The following is a 17,184-nucleotide window of genomic DNA, read 5'->3' as shown; positions in this document are numbered from 1 at the left end:
ATAGCACACCCCTTGGTATTTCCTAAATCTCCAAATAGCATACAATAGTATTAGTATAGAAACACCTCCTGTGGTGAATTACTAGTCTATTCATGGTGCCAAAAGCTAGGTGCCATCTCCAAAGAGAAAACTATTTTTTTCCCTTTATTTTGCTAGCGTGTTCTTCATGTGCTGAAGATTCTGAACTTTCAGTGATTTACTGATTCAGTAAATAGCTTTTGGGCACCACTTGTGCTGGATATTGGAGATGTGAAGTTTAAGGCCCAAGTCCTTACAGTAAGGCGTGACGTGGCGGCATGCTACTCTGTTAGCCTCTAATACACAGATGGAACAGCTTTCCTATGTGCAAAATGAAAATAATTTTATCCCTCCCACCCATCGTGTCAGGTAGGCTTTGTGTTTTGGATATGTAGTCTTACTTCCTTAAACTCTCTCTCTTTCTCTTTCTCTCTTCCTGTTTCTCCTTATCTTTCTCTCTCCCTCTTCCCCTCCTTATTTTTTAGAAGGTTATAAGGGAATAAAACACTCTAAAAGTAGTTCTACCAACTATTTTGGGAGCCATATACCATTATTTAATTCCTCTGAGCCCCAGTTTCTGCTGCTGTAAAAAGGTGATACCATCCCTGCCCTGTTTATGTGAGTTGTTATGAGAATTATGAGAGAAGTTATATGTAACATGACATCGAAATTTTAAATATACAGTTAAAGTGTAAATGGACCTTGTAAAACGACTTTTAAAAGAGAAGGAAGGAAAGAAAAGAAAAGAAATATGTGGTATATGTACCACAGCAAAGCACTTTGGGTTTCTGAAACCCAAAAGTGAAGCTACACCAGAGTTAAATTCCATGGAAGTTTGCTTCCATGATGGATTTTTGACTTTGTACTCAGCTCCTGAAAAAGCGACTTCCTGGGTTTTCTCTTCCCTCCTCCGGTTTTGCAGCGGCAGGGCTGCTTCCTGTCAAGAGCCGCTCTGCCCCGGCCCCTCCTGCAGACTCTCCACCTCCTCCTCCTCTTTCTTTCAAACACTTTAGTACATTTAGAGCCTGATCTTGTGCAGAAAACATCCCTGACATGTGAAGAGCCCCGGGGATTCAGTGAGCATGCTCCGCGCTCCCTCCCGCTGGGAAGAGGAAGCTCGTCCACATACGAGTCATTCCAGGCATAGTCGGCGTGTCAGCGCAGTGAACTCGCAGCGGGCTGTGAGCGGCGCGAGCGCGGCTTTGTCCTAGGAAATGGGCTTCGGGTTTTCCTTCCTTGCTCCTTTCTTACGTCGAAGAAAGACCCGTAAAGACTTCTGAAACGATTTTTTAAATGCTCGATTGAGGATCCAGGACGTATACCGTCTGCCCACGAACCCTTGAAGGGTTTTCTGCAAGTTCGATTTTGTGTGCGTCTTTTTTTTTTTTTTTACTTTTACTTTGTTTTGATCCGAGGCCGGGCCTCCGTCTTTGTGAAGTTTAAGAGAAGAGCCAGGAGCTGCTCAGCACTAGTTGATTTTGGAAACGTACTTTTTCGGGGCGAAAGCAAAGAGCTGGTTTTCTGTGCTAGCCCAATAAATGCTATTTATGAAGATGGACCTGTTGAACTACCAGTACTTGGACAAGATGAACAGCAATATCGGGATTCTGTGCTATGAAGGTAGATGTTCCCTTCTAGAAACTGCTACCCTATTGCTTTGGTCAAGGCCACTCCTCCTTTCCGGTTCTGATTGCCTTCTGTGCATTTTGTTCTTTCTTGAGACTTTAGGGTGCTTTGAAAGGCAAGCGGTTCTTAGGTACTGTTTTCAGTACAAAGTTTGTTGTTTGTATCTTAGCCTTCAGGGGTTACAGTGGAGAGAGCTGGGGGCGGGGGCGGGGAGGTGGTAAAATATACATTGTTAAAAGTTTGCTTTATGCTTGCAGCATACTAACTCCTCACATTTTAAAGTCTTTTAAATTGTATTTCTTTTTTGATTTCTGTTGGTGTTTTCTTTAGTGGAGGAACTTCCGGACCCAAGTAAAAAGTTAAACATGCCGGGTTTTCTCTCTCTCACTCTCTTTTTTTTTTTTTTGCTTTGATACTTATTTTAAACATACACTATCTACATACAGTATTCCTGTTGTAGTCTAACAGCCAACAAGAGCTTTGGATTTTCATGTAGAGGGGAACAGAAAGTTACAGTGCGTTTTTGTGTTCAAGAGCGATTGTCCCGAACAATGAAGAATTTTTCTCTTCAGTTTGGGGGCCTGGAAGGGCACCCATGTCACAGAGCACAGACTGGCTCTTTGTCTGACTTCCCATTTCCTGTGCAGCTCTGGGAGAGTTCTGACATTGAAGGATGTTCCCTCCACACTCCTGTCCCTTGTGGAAGTGATTGCACAACCCACCAACCAGAAAGCTAAATTAAAAAAAAAAAAAAAAAAAAGAGCTCTGAAATCTTATCATTTATTACCTCCTACTAAACCATGAGGTATTTCCCCACTGCCCTGTAGTATTTCAAGCTGTCTCTGTTAGTAGTAAGAAGAGAAAAGGGAATTTCTTAATCCAACATTATCTACGTGCGATTTGAAAAAGTGGTAATGGTCTGAGTCTGAGTAGCCGGAGACACCTCTCCGGGGGAATTCAGCTTGGCAGGGGAAGTGTTTTTTGTTGTAACCACATACAAATCAAGGAGACATATCCCTTCTGATTCAGCAGGAGAAGTTTCCATGTCTCTGCCTATAGTGAACTGAACATTGCTCTAGAAAAAGAAAACATGGAAGAAACTTGGGAGGGTGAGCTGATCCACTTGTATTTTTCGTGTAAAAACTTTAGCCCTGTTGCCCAAGCAGTCGAAAACTTACCCTTTCCCCTTCAAGGAAAAATCTCATTCTTATTGTTTTTTATGTAACTTTGTGGATAAGAATCTCATATTTAAAGTAGTCTTTCTTTTTTTCTTTTTTAAATTCTACTTGTTCCAGGAATGCGAATTTTGGTGAATTGCTTTCTTTGAATCTGCTGCTTTAGGTATCATCCTGCTTCTAAAGTCACTCATTTAAAAGGCAGACTTTTTTTTTTTTTAACATCTTTATTGGAGTGTAATTGCTTTACAATGTTGTGTTAGTTTCTGCTGTACAACAAAGTGAATCAGCTATATGTATACATATATCCCCATATCCCCTCCCTCTCGAGCCTCCCTCCCACCCTCCCTATCCCACCCCTCTTAGTGTCATAAAGCACCTAACTGATCTCCCTGTGCTGTGCAGCTGCTTCCCACTAGCTATCTATTTTACATTTGGTAGTGTGTATATGTCCATGCCACTCTCTCACTTCATCCCAGCTTCCCCTTCCCGCCCCCTCTGTGTCCTCAAGTCCCTTTTAGAGTGGTCTAAGCAGCAAGCCACCAGGCGTATTTCCTGTGAAATTAACACTGCAGTTAGTTTAAAAGAATTTTTTTTCAGTGAACAAGAAACTGAAAACTTTTAAGGCACTTTCTGTTGGATTGTCTTTGTCATTGAGTAATAAGATATTTTCAAAATAAAACAAAGCATAATAATCAGCCTGAGAGAGGAATATAGGGATTATTAGGAAATGGATACCACATTAATTTTTTATGTCTGCAGGTGGTGAGGAAAAGCTTACGGAAAGCTTGTCCAGGTTGATCTGTTGTTTAGTAGGTACCATACACAAGAGTGGTCTTCTAGGCTCCCTCCTTAATTGGGAGGAAGAAACTTTGATTCTGAAAGTTGAGTAGATGTGTGGGATGATGTGTGTCTGTTTGGTTTAAACATCTGCTGCTATTTTCCTTATTATGAAAGTTAACATTATTTTAACACCAAAATAAATACACTGGAAATGAAGAAAAGCACAGCAAAATCTGAGTGGTGTTTATAGTGGGTTGTTTATGTCCTAGTGGTTTTCTCAGTGTAAACATTGCACACATCTGCTCTGAACTCAAAAGGGTGTTTAGAAGATGGGCATAAATCTTAGATGGGATTTTTTTGGGGGGGTGTAAGAAAAGTTGGAATAGTTATTGTTCCTTTTAAGTCCAGCACTTTGAGAATATTCGTATTAAATCTATCAGCTCACCAGCATTCCAGGGAAGTTATTTGGAAAATGGAATGTACAGTTGGTGGGCAGTGTTTGATTTCACTTAGGGCCCAGGCATGTTTCACGTCTCTTAAAAATAAGGGACAAAATAATTGTATGAATTTTTAGTTTTAAGAAGGTGAGATGTTGACGGTTAATTATTCTCTAGGTTAGTTGTACTGTTTTCCTTATTTGTATTAGAGCTCTACTCCACAAAATAAACCATGTGTCTGCACCATCTTTCCTCAACCTCTCTAGCAACTTATACACAAACAGGTCTTTTTTAGCCAATTATCTCATAGCATACAAGGTCTTCCTAAAACCCCACATTTAAGGTAGACTCCAGATGGCTTAGATATGGACTCTCTGCTTGGTGTCTGCTCCTGACTTTCACCATAGAAATCCACAAGCATAATTGAAAAGAGAATTAAGGGAAAAAATGAACCACAAATAGATTTGGGGTGGGGACCTGTTGGGATAGGAGAAGATGATTGGCAAAGGGCAGGAAGAATCTGCATTTGGCTAACTTGTGGAAACTAATTACCTTCATTGGTGATAAGCCAATTAGCAGAACTCTGCTTGGGTATTAATATGTCTTTTCAAAAATCTCTGGTTTATTACTGTAATTCTCAACAGTTAGCCAGTCCATCGTTCATCACCCTTCCTACTGTATGTTCAAATTATACCCGCTTGAATCCCAGTTTTGCCTCTATCTCCTTGGAAAGGAGCCTTCATTTTTTCCCCTCTGAACTCCTGAGAATGCGCCACTAGTAGACCGAAAGCCTCATGAAGGCGGGGCTTTGTCTTGGTCGCTGTATCCCTGAGTCCTGGCACAGTGCCTGGTGTGGCTCTCAGGAAGTGGTGGACTCAGAAATCAATGAAATCTCTCTGTCGGCAGCTGTGGTCGCTACTGTATAATTTAGCACTTAATTTTATACTGTCTCATGTTCTCTAATTATCTAATTATTGCAGAGCTATCCAGGGCCTTAGATATAGCTAATACATTTGCCTTGTTTTTGCCAAGAAAACTGAGACCTAGAGAGGTGAATTGTCCATCCAAGTTTATTCAGAAAGTTTGTAACAGAATTGAATTGAGGAACAAAGTGGTCTCAGTTAGTCTGTGATTCTTCTATACCATACCACCTCTCCAAAATTATTTGATGTCTTGCCTCCTTAATTAATCATCACCTCCTTGATGTTAGGGGCCACGCCGTGTCCCGGGGACCTTCACAGCCCGCAGCACAGGGACAGCATCTTGGATCACGATGCACAGTTGAGTCTGACCTGGATTCTTCTTTGCTCTGAAACCAGTTGTTGGTCTAGGTTCCCAAACTGTTGTGATAATCAGGGAAGATGGTGATCAGGGCTCTCGGCGAGGAGCATGGTCGGAATTCGCCTTCCTTGCTCCTCTGGCACGTAGCTTTGCTTAACTTTGTTCTGACTGCAGGGGAGGAGGCCCTGCGTAGATGCCAGTCACAGAGAGTTTCCTCAAGGGACCAGGGAGCTGGTTCGACCGTGGACTGTTCTCAAGATGGCGGATCGTTCTATTTACATAATTACTTAGTGCTGAAAACTTAGGTCCTAATAAATGTACTCATGGTTGGCTGTGGCTTTAAGCTGCTGTTAGTGATACTTTAATTATGGGTTAAGAGCCATTAAGGTGTAATTTGGTAGAAGAATTCTCCCCTTTTAATTTAATGGTATGATTTATATTGGGAGAAAGGAAGACTAGATTGTATCTTCAGATCTTCTGAAAGCTTAAGAGAAGAGTGTTACAGGTTCCTGGACTTGTAGAGCTGTTCATTGTTTCAGAACTTAATTATCACTTGTTTCATCACAGGCTACATATACATTAATTTTCTGGAATTGAAAGGAAAATGTACACAACAAGGGTGGTTGAGTCGAGTGAGACCCTGCTAGGGATGTGAGCAAGGCCCATGCCTGGCTGACAGATTTCTTTTGTTTTCTGCCAGTTTAACCAGCAGCAGTTTAATGGAGTCCTGGTTTCATTGTTCTTTGTCTAATGAGCTCAGAGGCATCAGGAAACTTAGGAGTGTCGGTACTAGTGAGTTGAAAAGGGCACAGAGCAGAGCCGTTTTGTACTGGCTGTATTCTGTCCCCAGCCCCGAGCACCAAGTGACCAGCTCTTCACCCAGGGGTGGGGTAGAATATCTGTAGCTGTTTTGCTGTGGAAATTCATTTTACTGTAGCTTTTAATTTGTAGGAGAGGGTCGGGAGTGAGGGGGAAGGGGGGAAGGAGAGATGGAGAGAGAGGGGGAGGGGGTGAGAGGAGGAGAGGTTGGGAGGAGCTTGGTTAATAAAACAAGCCCAGGTGAACCCAAGAGCTCTCCTGCGAGGACCTGGCCAGTTTGTATTCCTTCTATCTACAGTTTGGGAGGGAAGGTGTGATTATCCTCTCCTTCCTTCCGGCTCCCCTCCCTTGTTTCTCTACCCTTTTCTGGAAGGATTATTTTACTTGGCTGTTTCTTGGAACCTACACCAGCTTTGTTTTGGAAGGCGGATTTCTCTTCCTTCCTTCCTCCTTACTTCCCTATCGTCCGCAGGGCCTTCAATTCCTAGGGTGTTTGGATTCGTTGCTGTGAAGGAAGAGTATTTTAAAAACACACCGTAAGATATGAAGAAATTCCCCCTCTGCATATGAGAAGATTCAGTACCTCTCCTTAATAGTTTGGTTCTGCTTTATTGTGAGGATGTTGCAGAAAACTGGGTTTTGTCGTGAAGAAATTAGATCCAGATTTAGCACTTCTGCATGTACACAAAGATATAAAATCAGTCTTACCAGGGATTGTTTCTGACTGTATCTGTTTTATCTCTCTGTATCTGCACATTTATTCCGTGACTGTTTATATTTAGTGGTATCTATGAATATACTGGGCTCCTTGGAGCTGAGCTCCAGCCTTGCTCAGCAGTGTCAGTTTGTCTTACAAAATAGCCCCTCTCCCTTTTATTTTTTAATGAACTCATATATCAGCGCCCCCCCCCCGACCCCCCGCCCCGGCCCAAAAAAAACTTCAACCACTTTATTTTAAAAGCAGAGTCTGAAATTTTTATTTTCTCTCTTTTGCTTTCTTTCTCTCTGCCTTCCTGAATGTTACATGTTCTACTAAGTTCTAAGGGATTATTGCCAGTTTGCTTTCTTATCTTGCCTTTTCTGCATTCTCTTTCTTAGAATTCTGTAGATTGTTTTAATTTCATGGTATTGTATACAGGATATGTTTTAATCCTAACAATGTGAATCACTGCTAGTTGAAAGAATGTTTATTTATGCTAAATAAAATAGAAAATCCATTCTGAAAGTTGTCTTTAATTTGTGGCTATTTATATGATCTTTTCTGAACTCTTAACATTTCACCCATCTGTTTGCAAAGAAGTCTGTAAACATAACAAACTGAAAAATATTTAGTAAGTGATTGGAGAAGACTCAGTACTGTGCTTTTGTAACCCAGTATCCATTCTCTTAAACATGTATGGAATGCCTCTGCTCTGCTAAGGAATGTGTTAGGTCTTGGGTTGATCTTTCTCTGTCTGTGTGTGTCTGTCTCTCTCTGTGTGTCTCTGTCTCTTAACATTTTTTATTATGAAACATATCATATAGACATAGAAGTACATAAAACATATGTGTAATTTATAGTTAAAAAATAATCAACCTTGTAATCATCACCAGGTGAAGAAGTATTTAATCGCCTCCTTCAAGTATTCTCTCCCAGTCAGAATTCCTCCCGACCCCAAGAGGGCGTCGCAGTTGTAACTTGCTTTTCTTTATACGTTTACTACCTATGTGTGCCATTCTAGACAAATTAGCTTAATTTTGTCTGGTGGGTTTTTTTTGTATTTTTGTTTTTTTTTTAAAGCCCTATATAATTGGAATTGTCCTGTAAGTCTTCTCTGTGTCTTGTTTATGAGATCTTTTAAAGTAGTGGCCACGTCCTAAGAGGTTGTCTTCTCCATATGAAGCCTCCTTCTCGGGTTGGGGGCGGGGCCAGGGGCGGCTTCACCCTGGAACTTTCGCAGATGTCCCAGCCTCCCTTTTCACTCACTCGCTGCTCCCCTGTTAACAGACGTGGTGTTGCTTTGGTCTGAACTTTTTTTTTCAGTCAGTATTTTGGTCACAGTCTTCACCACTGTTAAAGCCCACCAGCATCCATGTGTAATGGAAAATTGTGTGTTAGAAAAATTCTGCCCAGCACAGATGTAGAGAACAAAACGTATGGACACCAAGGGGGGAAAGTGGTGGGGGGGGGGTGAGGGGGTGGGATGAATTGGGAGATTGGAATTGACATGTATACACTGATGTGTATAAAATGGATAACTAATAACAACCTGCTGTATAAAAAAATAAATAAAATAAAATTCAAAAAAAAAATTCTGCCCAGTTTCGGAGAGCGCAGAACTGGGGGTGGGTGGGGGGATACTTCTGGAGATACATAGGTTAATTAGGGTCTGAACAGAAACTTTAGTTGTGCATTAATGAGCAATTTGCTTAAAGGCTGAGGCTTGTTACAAGTCAACTTTGTCTCAGCGCCAGGTTTCTTTGGAGGGTAATCCAGGGACTTTTAGATATACAGAAAAAGCTAAAGTTGTTTGTTCCAGTACTCAAACAATACTCTACATTGTATAGAGGTGGCTGCTGGAGAGCAACAAAGAGCTGCAACAATAGTCGGCCTTAGGCACCATCTAAAATGATGAATGAAGGATCATCCGTATGTATCGCTCTTGGTATTTATTTTATATCTGTTTTGCGTGAAAAGAGTTGCCTGTTAATGCTTCTTGGCTAATGATTAGATTTTAATAGAGTGAATTCCCGAATTTAATGGTTTGATGCAGATGCTTTCTGCTGAGCAGTTTCGCACGGTGTTCACACTCGCTCACCTTCTGCTGGACAGAGCCTGTGCCGTTTCCCTGTTAACAGTCGAGGGAGTGATGAGTGCGGATTTCTGCATGTTTTCCCCCCTTTGAAAACAAACACATCTTCCATGGTGTGGCAGCCCTATTAAAGTGACAAGGGATTAATTTAAAATTTTATTTCATTGTCGGCAGCTTCCTCCTGTACCCATCTTCTCCCTTTCTTACTGTGCGTGTCCTTTTCAACTATTGTTTTTTTGATGAGCAACTGATAAACTATTGGCTGACCCCACAGAGAACCCGTGTTTTATTTCCTTGCTGAAAAGCTCTGACCTCTTTGCCAGTGCTTAAAATCACCCAGGAGAGTGATTTGGGTAGCTTTTTAAAGAAATATGTAATAGCAGCTATAGTACCAGGCTTGAAGTTCTATTGAGTGGAGGGTAAAAGGGATGGAAAATAGTAGTCATTCTCGGTGTGAAACCTATGTAAAGTTTTGTAACACGGCCCCACTGAATTCCCAATTGGGAACAATTACCACCAATTTCTGGAGATGATGATGGAGCCCTTTTTCTGTTAGAGGCTTTATTTCAATACAGAGAGGGAAGCGGCAGAGTGAAGTAGAATTCCAGGACTAACAGCAGACATCAAATACTGCTCTTAGTGTCCAATAATAAATATAACACATAAAATATATATACAATGTATATATATATATAAATATACTTTTACATATTCTATATATATAAATATATAAAATATACACACGTGTATACCATACATGGTTTTATATTTTGTTTGACAGAGAGAGAGAATGAGAGAGCGCCTTCTTGTAGAGTTGGAAGGATCCTTATGTACCATTTAAGGAGAGAATAGTGGAACCACCACATCTCCGTGGCTTTCCTGCCTGCAGGCTGTTCAGAATCTGACTCCATCCTTCTCTCCTTTCCCCTCGGCTCAGTGAAAGGCTGGTTCTTGCATTTATGCTCACAGGTCCCTACCCTGTGGCCTCAGGGACTTAGCAGTGATTGGTTCCTTTTCTGATTTCCTTTCTTCCTCTCTTGGGTCTTTCTCTTCATCATGTGCTTACTACGCACAAGTCTCTCCCAACTTTAAAACAAAAACTAACCCATCCCTAAACCTTGTGTTCCCTCTTTACCTATTAGATCTCTTTTCCTTGCCATCCAGGTTATCAGAAGAAGGTCAGTGTTCTCTGTTTACCGTCTGTCCATTTGCTCCTCATTCCACTGTGATCTGATTTCTATTCCCACGACTCCATTGAAATTGCTTTGGACAAGGTCACTAAATGATACCCTCGTGGCACGTTCAGTGGACACTTTTTAGTCCTTAGTTGAGTCTCTGCCTGTGGTGCTGACTCCTTCCAAATTCTTAAAATTCTTACATCCCTTGGCTCAAAGGCTTATCGGATCCCCACTCCATCGTGAACGAGGTGCTGTGTGCCGCATCAACAGGGGCTTTATGTGCTCCTGGGGGTGGGTAGGAGGGTATATAAGAGGGAGGCAGGCTGATAAACATTTGTTCTTAGCTTGAGAACAGATTGGAAGGAAAGAGGAGAAACAGGAGAGGACGTGACTGTGCAGGGCTTTGGGCAAGAGGTGGCAGAAACCCAAGTCACTGCGGTGGTAGTGAAGAAGGAGAAGGGGGTAGGTCTTAGAGACGTTTGGAGAGAAGACGGAAGGGCGTGGTTCTGGATGGGAGCAGGGGAAGAGGCGGATGACGGAGAGGGCAGTGAGGCTGCTTGTCCGCGTGGAGGGACGGTGCTGCCATTTGCGGAGGCGGGAAACACGGGGAGAAGACTGGCTTCTGTGGTGAGATTGTGAGTTTCATGAGTTTAGTTTCGGGTATGTTGAGTTTGAAGGATCTTTGAAATTTCAAAGGAGAGGTAAGTATTAGAAAGTTGAGTATATGGGTCTAGAGCTCAGAGAAGTGGCTGCTGCCGGAGATAGTAATTTGGGATAGAGAATAAGAATGGTCACCTAGGAACAAAGACTAGAATAAGAAGTTGAAGAGGTCCTAGGAACTCTTCTCTTAGTCAGGTCTCCATGGGTTTTCTTCATTATCACTAAAATAACCGCATCACTGACCCCACCTCTCATCACATTCCCTCTGGGCCTTGGTCTGTAACGTCACGGGAGTGTCATTCCTCACGTACCCCTCCGGCCTCATCCTCCAGTACTCCATCGCCCACGTCATGTCTCCCATCGCTCCTTCACCCGCACCTGTGGTCCAGACACACCCGACTCCTTCCTTCCGGTGAGCCGTGGCCTCTTCCTGAAATTCCACCTGTTCTTTCTCATGACTCCTGTTAGCCCCTCCCTCACGGGCAGAGGCTTCTTCTGGAAAGTGACCCTCTTCACCCCTACCTTCTTGGCAGGGTTAGGTGTTGTGTTTGTGTCTGCATGGCCTGCCACGTGTGCTTCTGTCAGAGCATTTGTACTCACCTGTCTGCCTTGCTGTAAGCTCTGGGAGGGCCAGGCCTTTGTCTTTCGTCTCTGTTCTTAGCATCAAGCACCGTGGTGTCTGCTTATGGGTGAATCCGCTCCACTGTCTTTTCATTAAGGATAAAGAGACACTGGAATTGTGTGACTAGCCCAGGGATGCTCAGTCAGTTGAGAACACAAGGGAGTTTGTTAATTCTTAGGATGTTCTTAGAGGGGGGACAGAGAGGCAGGAAAAGGAGGCATGTGAAGGTGGGGAGGGCACTCTTTAAGGCTCAGTGTCTGTAGAGAAACATTTTGAAGTGGGCTGGTTGCTTAGAAATAACTGCCCCTACTCATCTGTTTTTTGTTTTGTTTTGTTTTTTTAATAGAAGGGGGACAGCCCACTGGGGAGACACATCAATCTCATCATTTTATTTTTATATTTATTTATTTGTTTGTTTGTTTTTGGCTGTGTTGGGTCTCTGTTGCTGTGCACAGGCTTTCTCTAGTTGCAATGAGCGGGGGCTACTCTTTGTTGCGGTGCGCGGGCTTCTCATTGCTGCGGTGCGCGGGCTTCTCATTGCGGTGGCTTCTCTTGTTGTGGAGCACGGGCTCTAGGTGCACGGGCTTCAGTAGTTGTGGCGCATGGGCTCAGTAGTTGTGGCACATGGGCTCAGTAGTTGTGGCGCACGGGCTTAGTTGCTCTGCGGCATGTGGGATCTTCCCGGACCAGGACTCGAACCCGTGTCCCCTGCATTGGCAGGTGGATTCTTAACCACTGCGCCACCAGGGAAGCCCCTCATCTTGTTTTCTAATCACTTGCCTTTAGTCTATGAAGTGAACTGATCATTTATGGGAAAATATTTAATACCTGTTACATGCCAGGCACTGTTGTATGTGCTGGGGATGTAGATGTCAACAAAATAGACAGCAGGATCCCTGAGTTTTTGGAGCTTAATAGCGAAGATGGGAGGCAAACAATGAAGATGTAAATAAAGAAAGAAGGTAATTACAGATTATGAAAAGTGTTATTATTACAGGTTGCTGTGTCTTAGCTGACTTACTGTTTACAGTAGTTTTATCCATTCTCAAAAAGTGACTGCTTTCAGTTCCAAGCTTTGAGTGGATGATTTCCCTTATTGTCTTGTGAAGGACTTAAACGTATGTTGAGGAAACTTGAAAAAAGTTTCCTTTGGAATCTTAGAAGTGTGGAGTCTCCTACTTGGTTTATTCACTGTAATCAGAGTCAGACTGCCTTGCTCCATCGTACCTGTCTGTTATATTGGGAACTAGTGTTTACTGCAGTCTTATCAACTTAAAAAAACCCAAGATAGTCAAATGGTTCATTTGGGTCCTAATAGGAATAAAATATATATTTAGAATTTACAAATTCAGTGAATTAAGAAAAAAAAAAAGCCCAGGAAATCAATGGATTAGTTGTATGTTCTTTTTAAACTACTCTAGTCAGACCTTAAAAGATATTGCCCTGTCTGGGATAGATCCTACAACAACCCAAAGGAATTTTTATTGTGAGCTCTTATTTCGTGATAACAGAGTATTTGCTGAGGGCTAGACAAAAAGTCAATCTTGGACTTAATGTGGATAATGGACTGGAGTGTCCCACCTGTTTGGTTTTCTTTTTTCTTTTGTTCGCATTGAGACATAATTAATTACGGTGAAATATTAAGGGCATGGGTTCATGAATTTTCCCCCTGTGTTTTTACTTTTTGTAACCACTACCCAGATCAAGACATAGCACGTTTTCATCACCACAGAAAGTTCCTTCATGCCTTCTTGCTCGGCAGTCCCCATCCCTCAGCGGTACTGTGACCACTGATGTGACTCAGTCGTCATAAATTAGTGTTGCCTGCTCTTGGGCTTCATGTCAGTAGAATCATTTGATTCCCACTTCTTGTGCTTGGCATAATATTTCTGAGATTGGTCCACGTTGTTGCCCAGATCAGTAGTTGGTTCTTTTGGATTGCCCTGCTATAGTCTGTCATACGAGTATATCACAGTTTGCTTCTCTGTTCTCAGGTTGATGGACATTTGTCTTGTTTCCAGGTTTTAACCATTATGAATAAAGATGCTCTAAACAGTTGTTTTACTGTGGTAAAAGTATACCATAACATTTGTTATTTTAGCCGTTTTTAGGGTGCAGGTCAGTGGTATTCAGTCTATTCACTTTGTGGTGCAGCCTCTGAACGTTTTTATACAGGCCTTTTTGTGGACATATGTGCTCCTTTCTCTTGGATAAATACTCACGGGTGGAATTGCTGGGTCATTGGGTAAGCTGAACTTTTTTTAGAAACTGCTTAACTGTTTTCCAAAGTGGTTGTACCATCTGACACTCCCACCAGCAGCACCTAAGGGCTCCGGGAACTCTATGTCCTCACTAGTACGTGGTGTCGCCGGTCTTAAATTTTAGCCCTGCTGGGGGTTTATCGTTGGGCAATATCCAGGTGTTTTTCACTGTTCACTTATAATCCATTACGTATTGGAATACCTACTGTGACACTGCTGATTGGTATGATGTGCCAGAATACATAGTCTCTGCTTTGGATGAGTTGATGGCCTCAGTTAGAGGCTGGAATATGTATGTTTGTTGTCTAATTGCAGGGCAGAGGTAGTGATTTTGGTATTGTTCAAAGGAGGGGTTGTTTTTCCAAGTGGGTAAATCCAAAGCCATGGAAACCAGCAGGCAGCCAGATTGAGAGATGTGAACAAACACCAACGTGGCACAGAGGACTCTTTTTTTGGGAACACTTTCCTGTAGTATAGTGTTGCTTTGCTTTAGTTCATGTTGGGTAATGATTCATCCACCCACTGGCCTGTTAAAACAAAGCTCAGGGATTAAGCTCTCTCAGCTCCAGTTTGATTTATCTCCTGGTTTGCCTACCATTCCCTCTTTAGGTTCTTTTAATCTGTGCCCCCGCCCCCCGCCGCCTTTAGAATGCCCTCCACGCTCCTTTCCAGCAACATGAATTCTATAGATCCTTCAGCCTCCATTTATAAAACTTTACCTGAAACTTTTTATAGGCAGGAATAGTACTGTAACCTGTTAAATTCTCAATTCCTGGCAAGATGCCTTGTTGTCTTTCAATGTGTGATGATGTTTATATCCTGTTCTTTTGAGCTTCTGTAGAGTTTACAGTCTGTATTATTCATTTAGCAGTTATATCACCTTGTATTTTGTTATCTTTAATGTAAATACAGCGTGACATTGAAAGCAAACAAATGTAACAGCTCCCATCTAAATAAGTAAGGTGCTGAAGCTTGTCTTCAAAATAGTTACCCTGGAAAATTACACACTTAACACTGTGATGATCTCATTCCCAGAACACTGCTGGTGATTTAGAAGTTGCCTTCATGGTCTGAGGTACATTCTTTTGAATATTTTAAACAGTTACCGGTAATTAAATGTATACATTAGATACTTGTAGAGGACTTACTCTCTGCCAGGCTCAGTTCTGTGTAAGTGTGCCTATGACATGATGAGCTGGGTTTTCCTGTCATTCCAAAGCCAGTTCCACAAGTGGAGTTTGAAAATATATTTTAATCAGTGACAGTTTTCTTTGGAATAAGTAGGTTCAAGTCATTCCAGAATGACTGCCTTGAAAATGACAACACTCATTTGCATGCTTACCAATAATTTTTAAAATTCAGTTTTATTGGTGTGTGTGTGTGTGTGTGTGTGTACACATACGCAAGGCAAGGAGTCTACTATCTTTTGTGTATCCCGCTGCTAGTAAGTAGCACATCTTGTTGTGACGTGGCAGACACTAAGTGAATGCGTGGTGATTTGAGATCACAGAGCCCTTATTGTAGAGGGCTGAGATAATTTGGCTGTTACGTGAGGTAGACTGACAATCTCTGGCTTTATCTGTGTACTGTTCAGCTTTGCTCACTCATTTGTATGTTTGTGAAGTTCTAGCAACATGTTCTTCAGCTCACTTTATAGAAGATTTGAATGCTGCCTAGTTTGCCTGTGAGGGATTTTCTGTAGAATGACTCCCCCATTCCCATCGCTGATGGGGGATAATCACAGCTTATAGTGGCCACAATGGTGTCTAGAGTGCAGTTCAGGGAGTGGTTGGTGCACCTTAAAATACTTATTGCTGCCTTTAAAGGTTTTGAAATCTTCAGCTGTGCTAGGTCTTATGTGTCATGAGAAAAAAAAAAAAAAAAAAAATCAAGTTCCTGCCCTTCCCAGGGCTTATCTTTTAAGTAACAAGAGGAGAGTGAGAGAAACTCTGGTGACATGAGTGACACTGAGACACATATATGCCCACACAGGGACTCATGTTGTTTTGATTTTGTGGTGTGTATGTGTTTGTATGTGTGTTTTGCACAGTTTATTTCTTTGGGTTTAGAAACTTTCCCTTTTGTGTTTGATTCATCTCACTTTGGTTACATTGCAGCCATGATGGTTGATGGACTAATTCTGCTAATGCGCAGGGTTTATCTTGAGAATCTTGGAAAGATAAGGCGCCACCATATTTACTGTCTTCCATGTTGGCTCTGTTTCTGCTATAGCTTTTTAAAGATGATAGGTTTTTTCTTTAATCTAGTGTTTTTTAACAGCTTTACTGAGATATAATTTGCATATCATAAAATTCTCCCATTTAAAGTGTACAGCTCAGTGGTTTTTTGTATATTCGCAGAATTGTGCAACCATCACCACGATCTAAGATTAGAACATTTTCATCAGTGTCAAAAGAAATCTTGTTCCCATTGGCAGTCCGTCGCCATTCCTTCTCTTCCTCCCAGGCCCTGGTAACTACTAGTTTACTTTCTGTCTCTATAGAGCTGCATATTCTGGATATTTCATATAAATGGAATCATATAATATATGGTTTTTTGTGACTGGCTTCTTGCACTTAGCATAATGAAAGGCTCACTCATGCTGTAGCAGGTGTCACTACTTCATTCTTTTCTATGGCTGAATAATAGTCCCTTGTATGGATAAATCACATTTTATTTTTCCAAACGTTAATGTTTTTTAAGAAGCAGTAATAGCTCCTGGATAAAGATTAGGCTGAATAGTTATACAGACTATGATGTCTTCTTCAGCCCTGAAAAGCAGAAGAAAAACAAACCATTTTGTTTGCTCATCTGCACTTGAACCCCAGCAAAATGTCATGGTCACAATCCTATGGTATAACCCCCTGGAGAAGTAGCATGGTTTATTTTCAGTATCTGAGTGATAATTTCTGCTCGCAGGTAGACTGACACTCTCTGCCTTTGTCTTTATTCTATTCAGTTTTGGTCACTCACTTATACATTGCACAGATGGCTCTAGAGGAAGATGGTAAATTCTTTGCTGTCAAGTAATTTGCACTTTAGATGTGGTGATTTATATACACACATCTCAGTGTGTGTGTGTGTTTATGTATGGCAGTGAAATTGGAGTTTCTATGTTAGACCTCTAATTTTACATGGATGTCTATCGATAGATATGTATGTATATTTAGAACATTTCTATTATATATAAAGTTAAAAAATATATATATCTGTACATATGTACCCAGATAGATAGATAGATAGGTAGGTAGGTAGAAGGAAGGTCTTTGGCATTTCAAAGACTTCAGAACCAAAATGTCATTCAGCCTAAGCCGTAATGGATTATCAACTAAGTGTTCGGTAGTTCTGTTCTCAGTTATCGTGGGGTTAGATAAGATAGGCTGCTGAATGCTAGCAGTCCTACCTAGGAGGCCCACTCATAGGATAAAAGAAATGTGCTACTGACATTCACACGTTAAGTCCTGCATACTGTGTTTAATGATGTCACCTGGTTATTCAATTTATTTGTGCTTTTTAATAAACTTCATATATC

The 17,184-nt window shown here is 41.6% G+C and overlaps 1 protein-coding gene across 3 annotated transcripts in view; it reads left to right on the top strand.

Annotated features, from left to right (window-relative positions):
• The window catches only part of VGLL4 (vestigial like family member 4), a 155,078-nt gene that overhangs the window by 73,284 nt on the left and 64,610 nt on the right, over positions 1-17,184 (top strand). The window contains exon 1 of one of the 3 annotated variants that reach the window (XM_036867775.1): positions 1,087-1,638. The exons of the other annotated variants lie outside the window; for them this stretch is intronic. Coding sequence (XP_036723670.1) covers positions 1,557-1,638 — 82 coding nt within the window. The 5' untranslated portion in view covers positions 1,087-1,556. Of the gene's footprint in view, positions 1-1,086; positions 1,639-17,184 lie in introns of those variants that run through there. 3 annotated transcript variants of the gene reach the window in all.

Source organism: Balaenoptera musculus, chromosome 11 (assembly GCF_009873245.2).
Source record: "Balaenoptera musculus isolate JJ_BM4_2016_0621 chromosome 11, mBalMus1.pri.v3, whole genome shotgun sequence".
In the NCBI taxonomy this organism is placed as follows: domain Eukaryota; kingdom Metazoa; phylum Chordata; class Mammalia; order Artiodactyla; family Balaenopteridae; genus Balaenoptera; species Balaenoptera musculus.
This window is presented reverse-complemented; position numbering and strand designations above follow the sequence as displayed.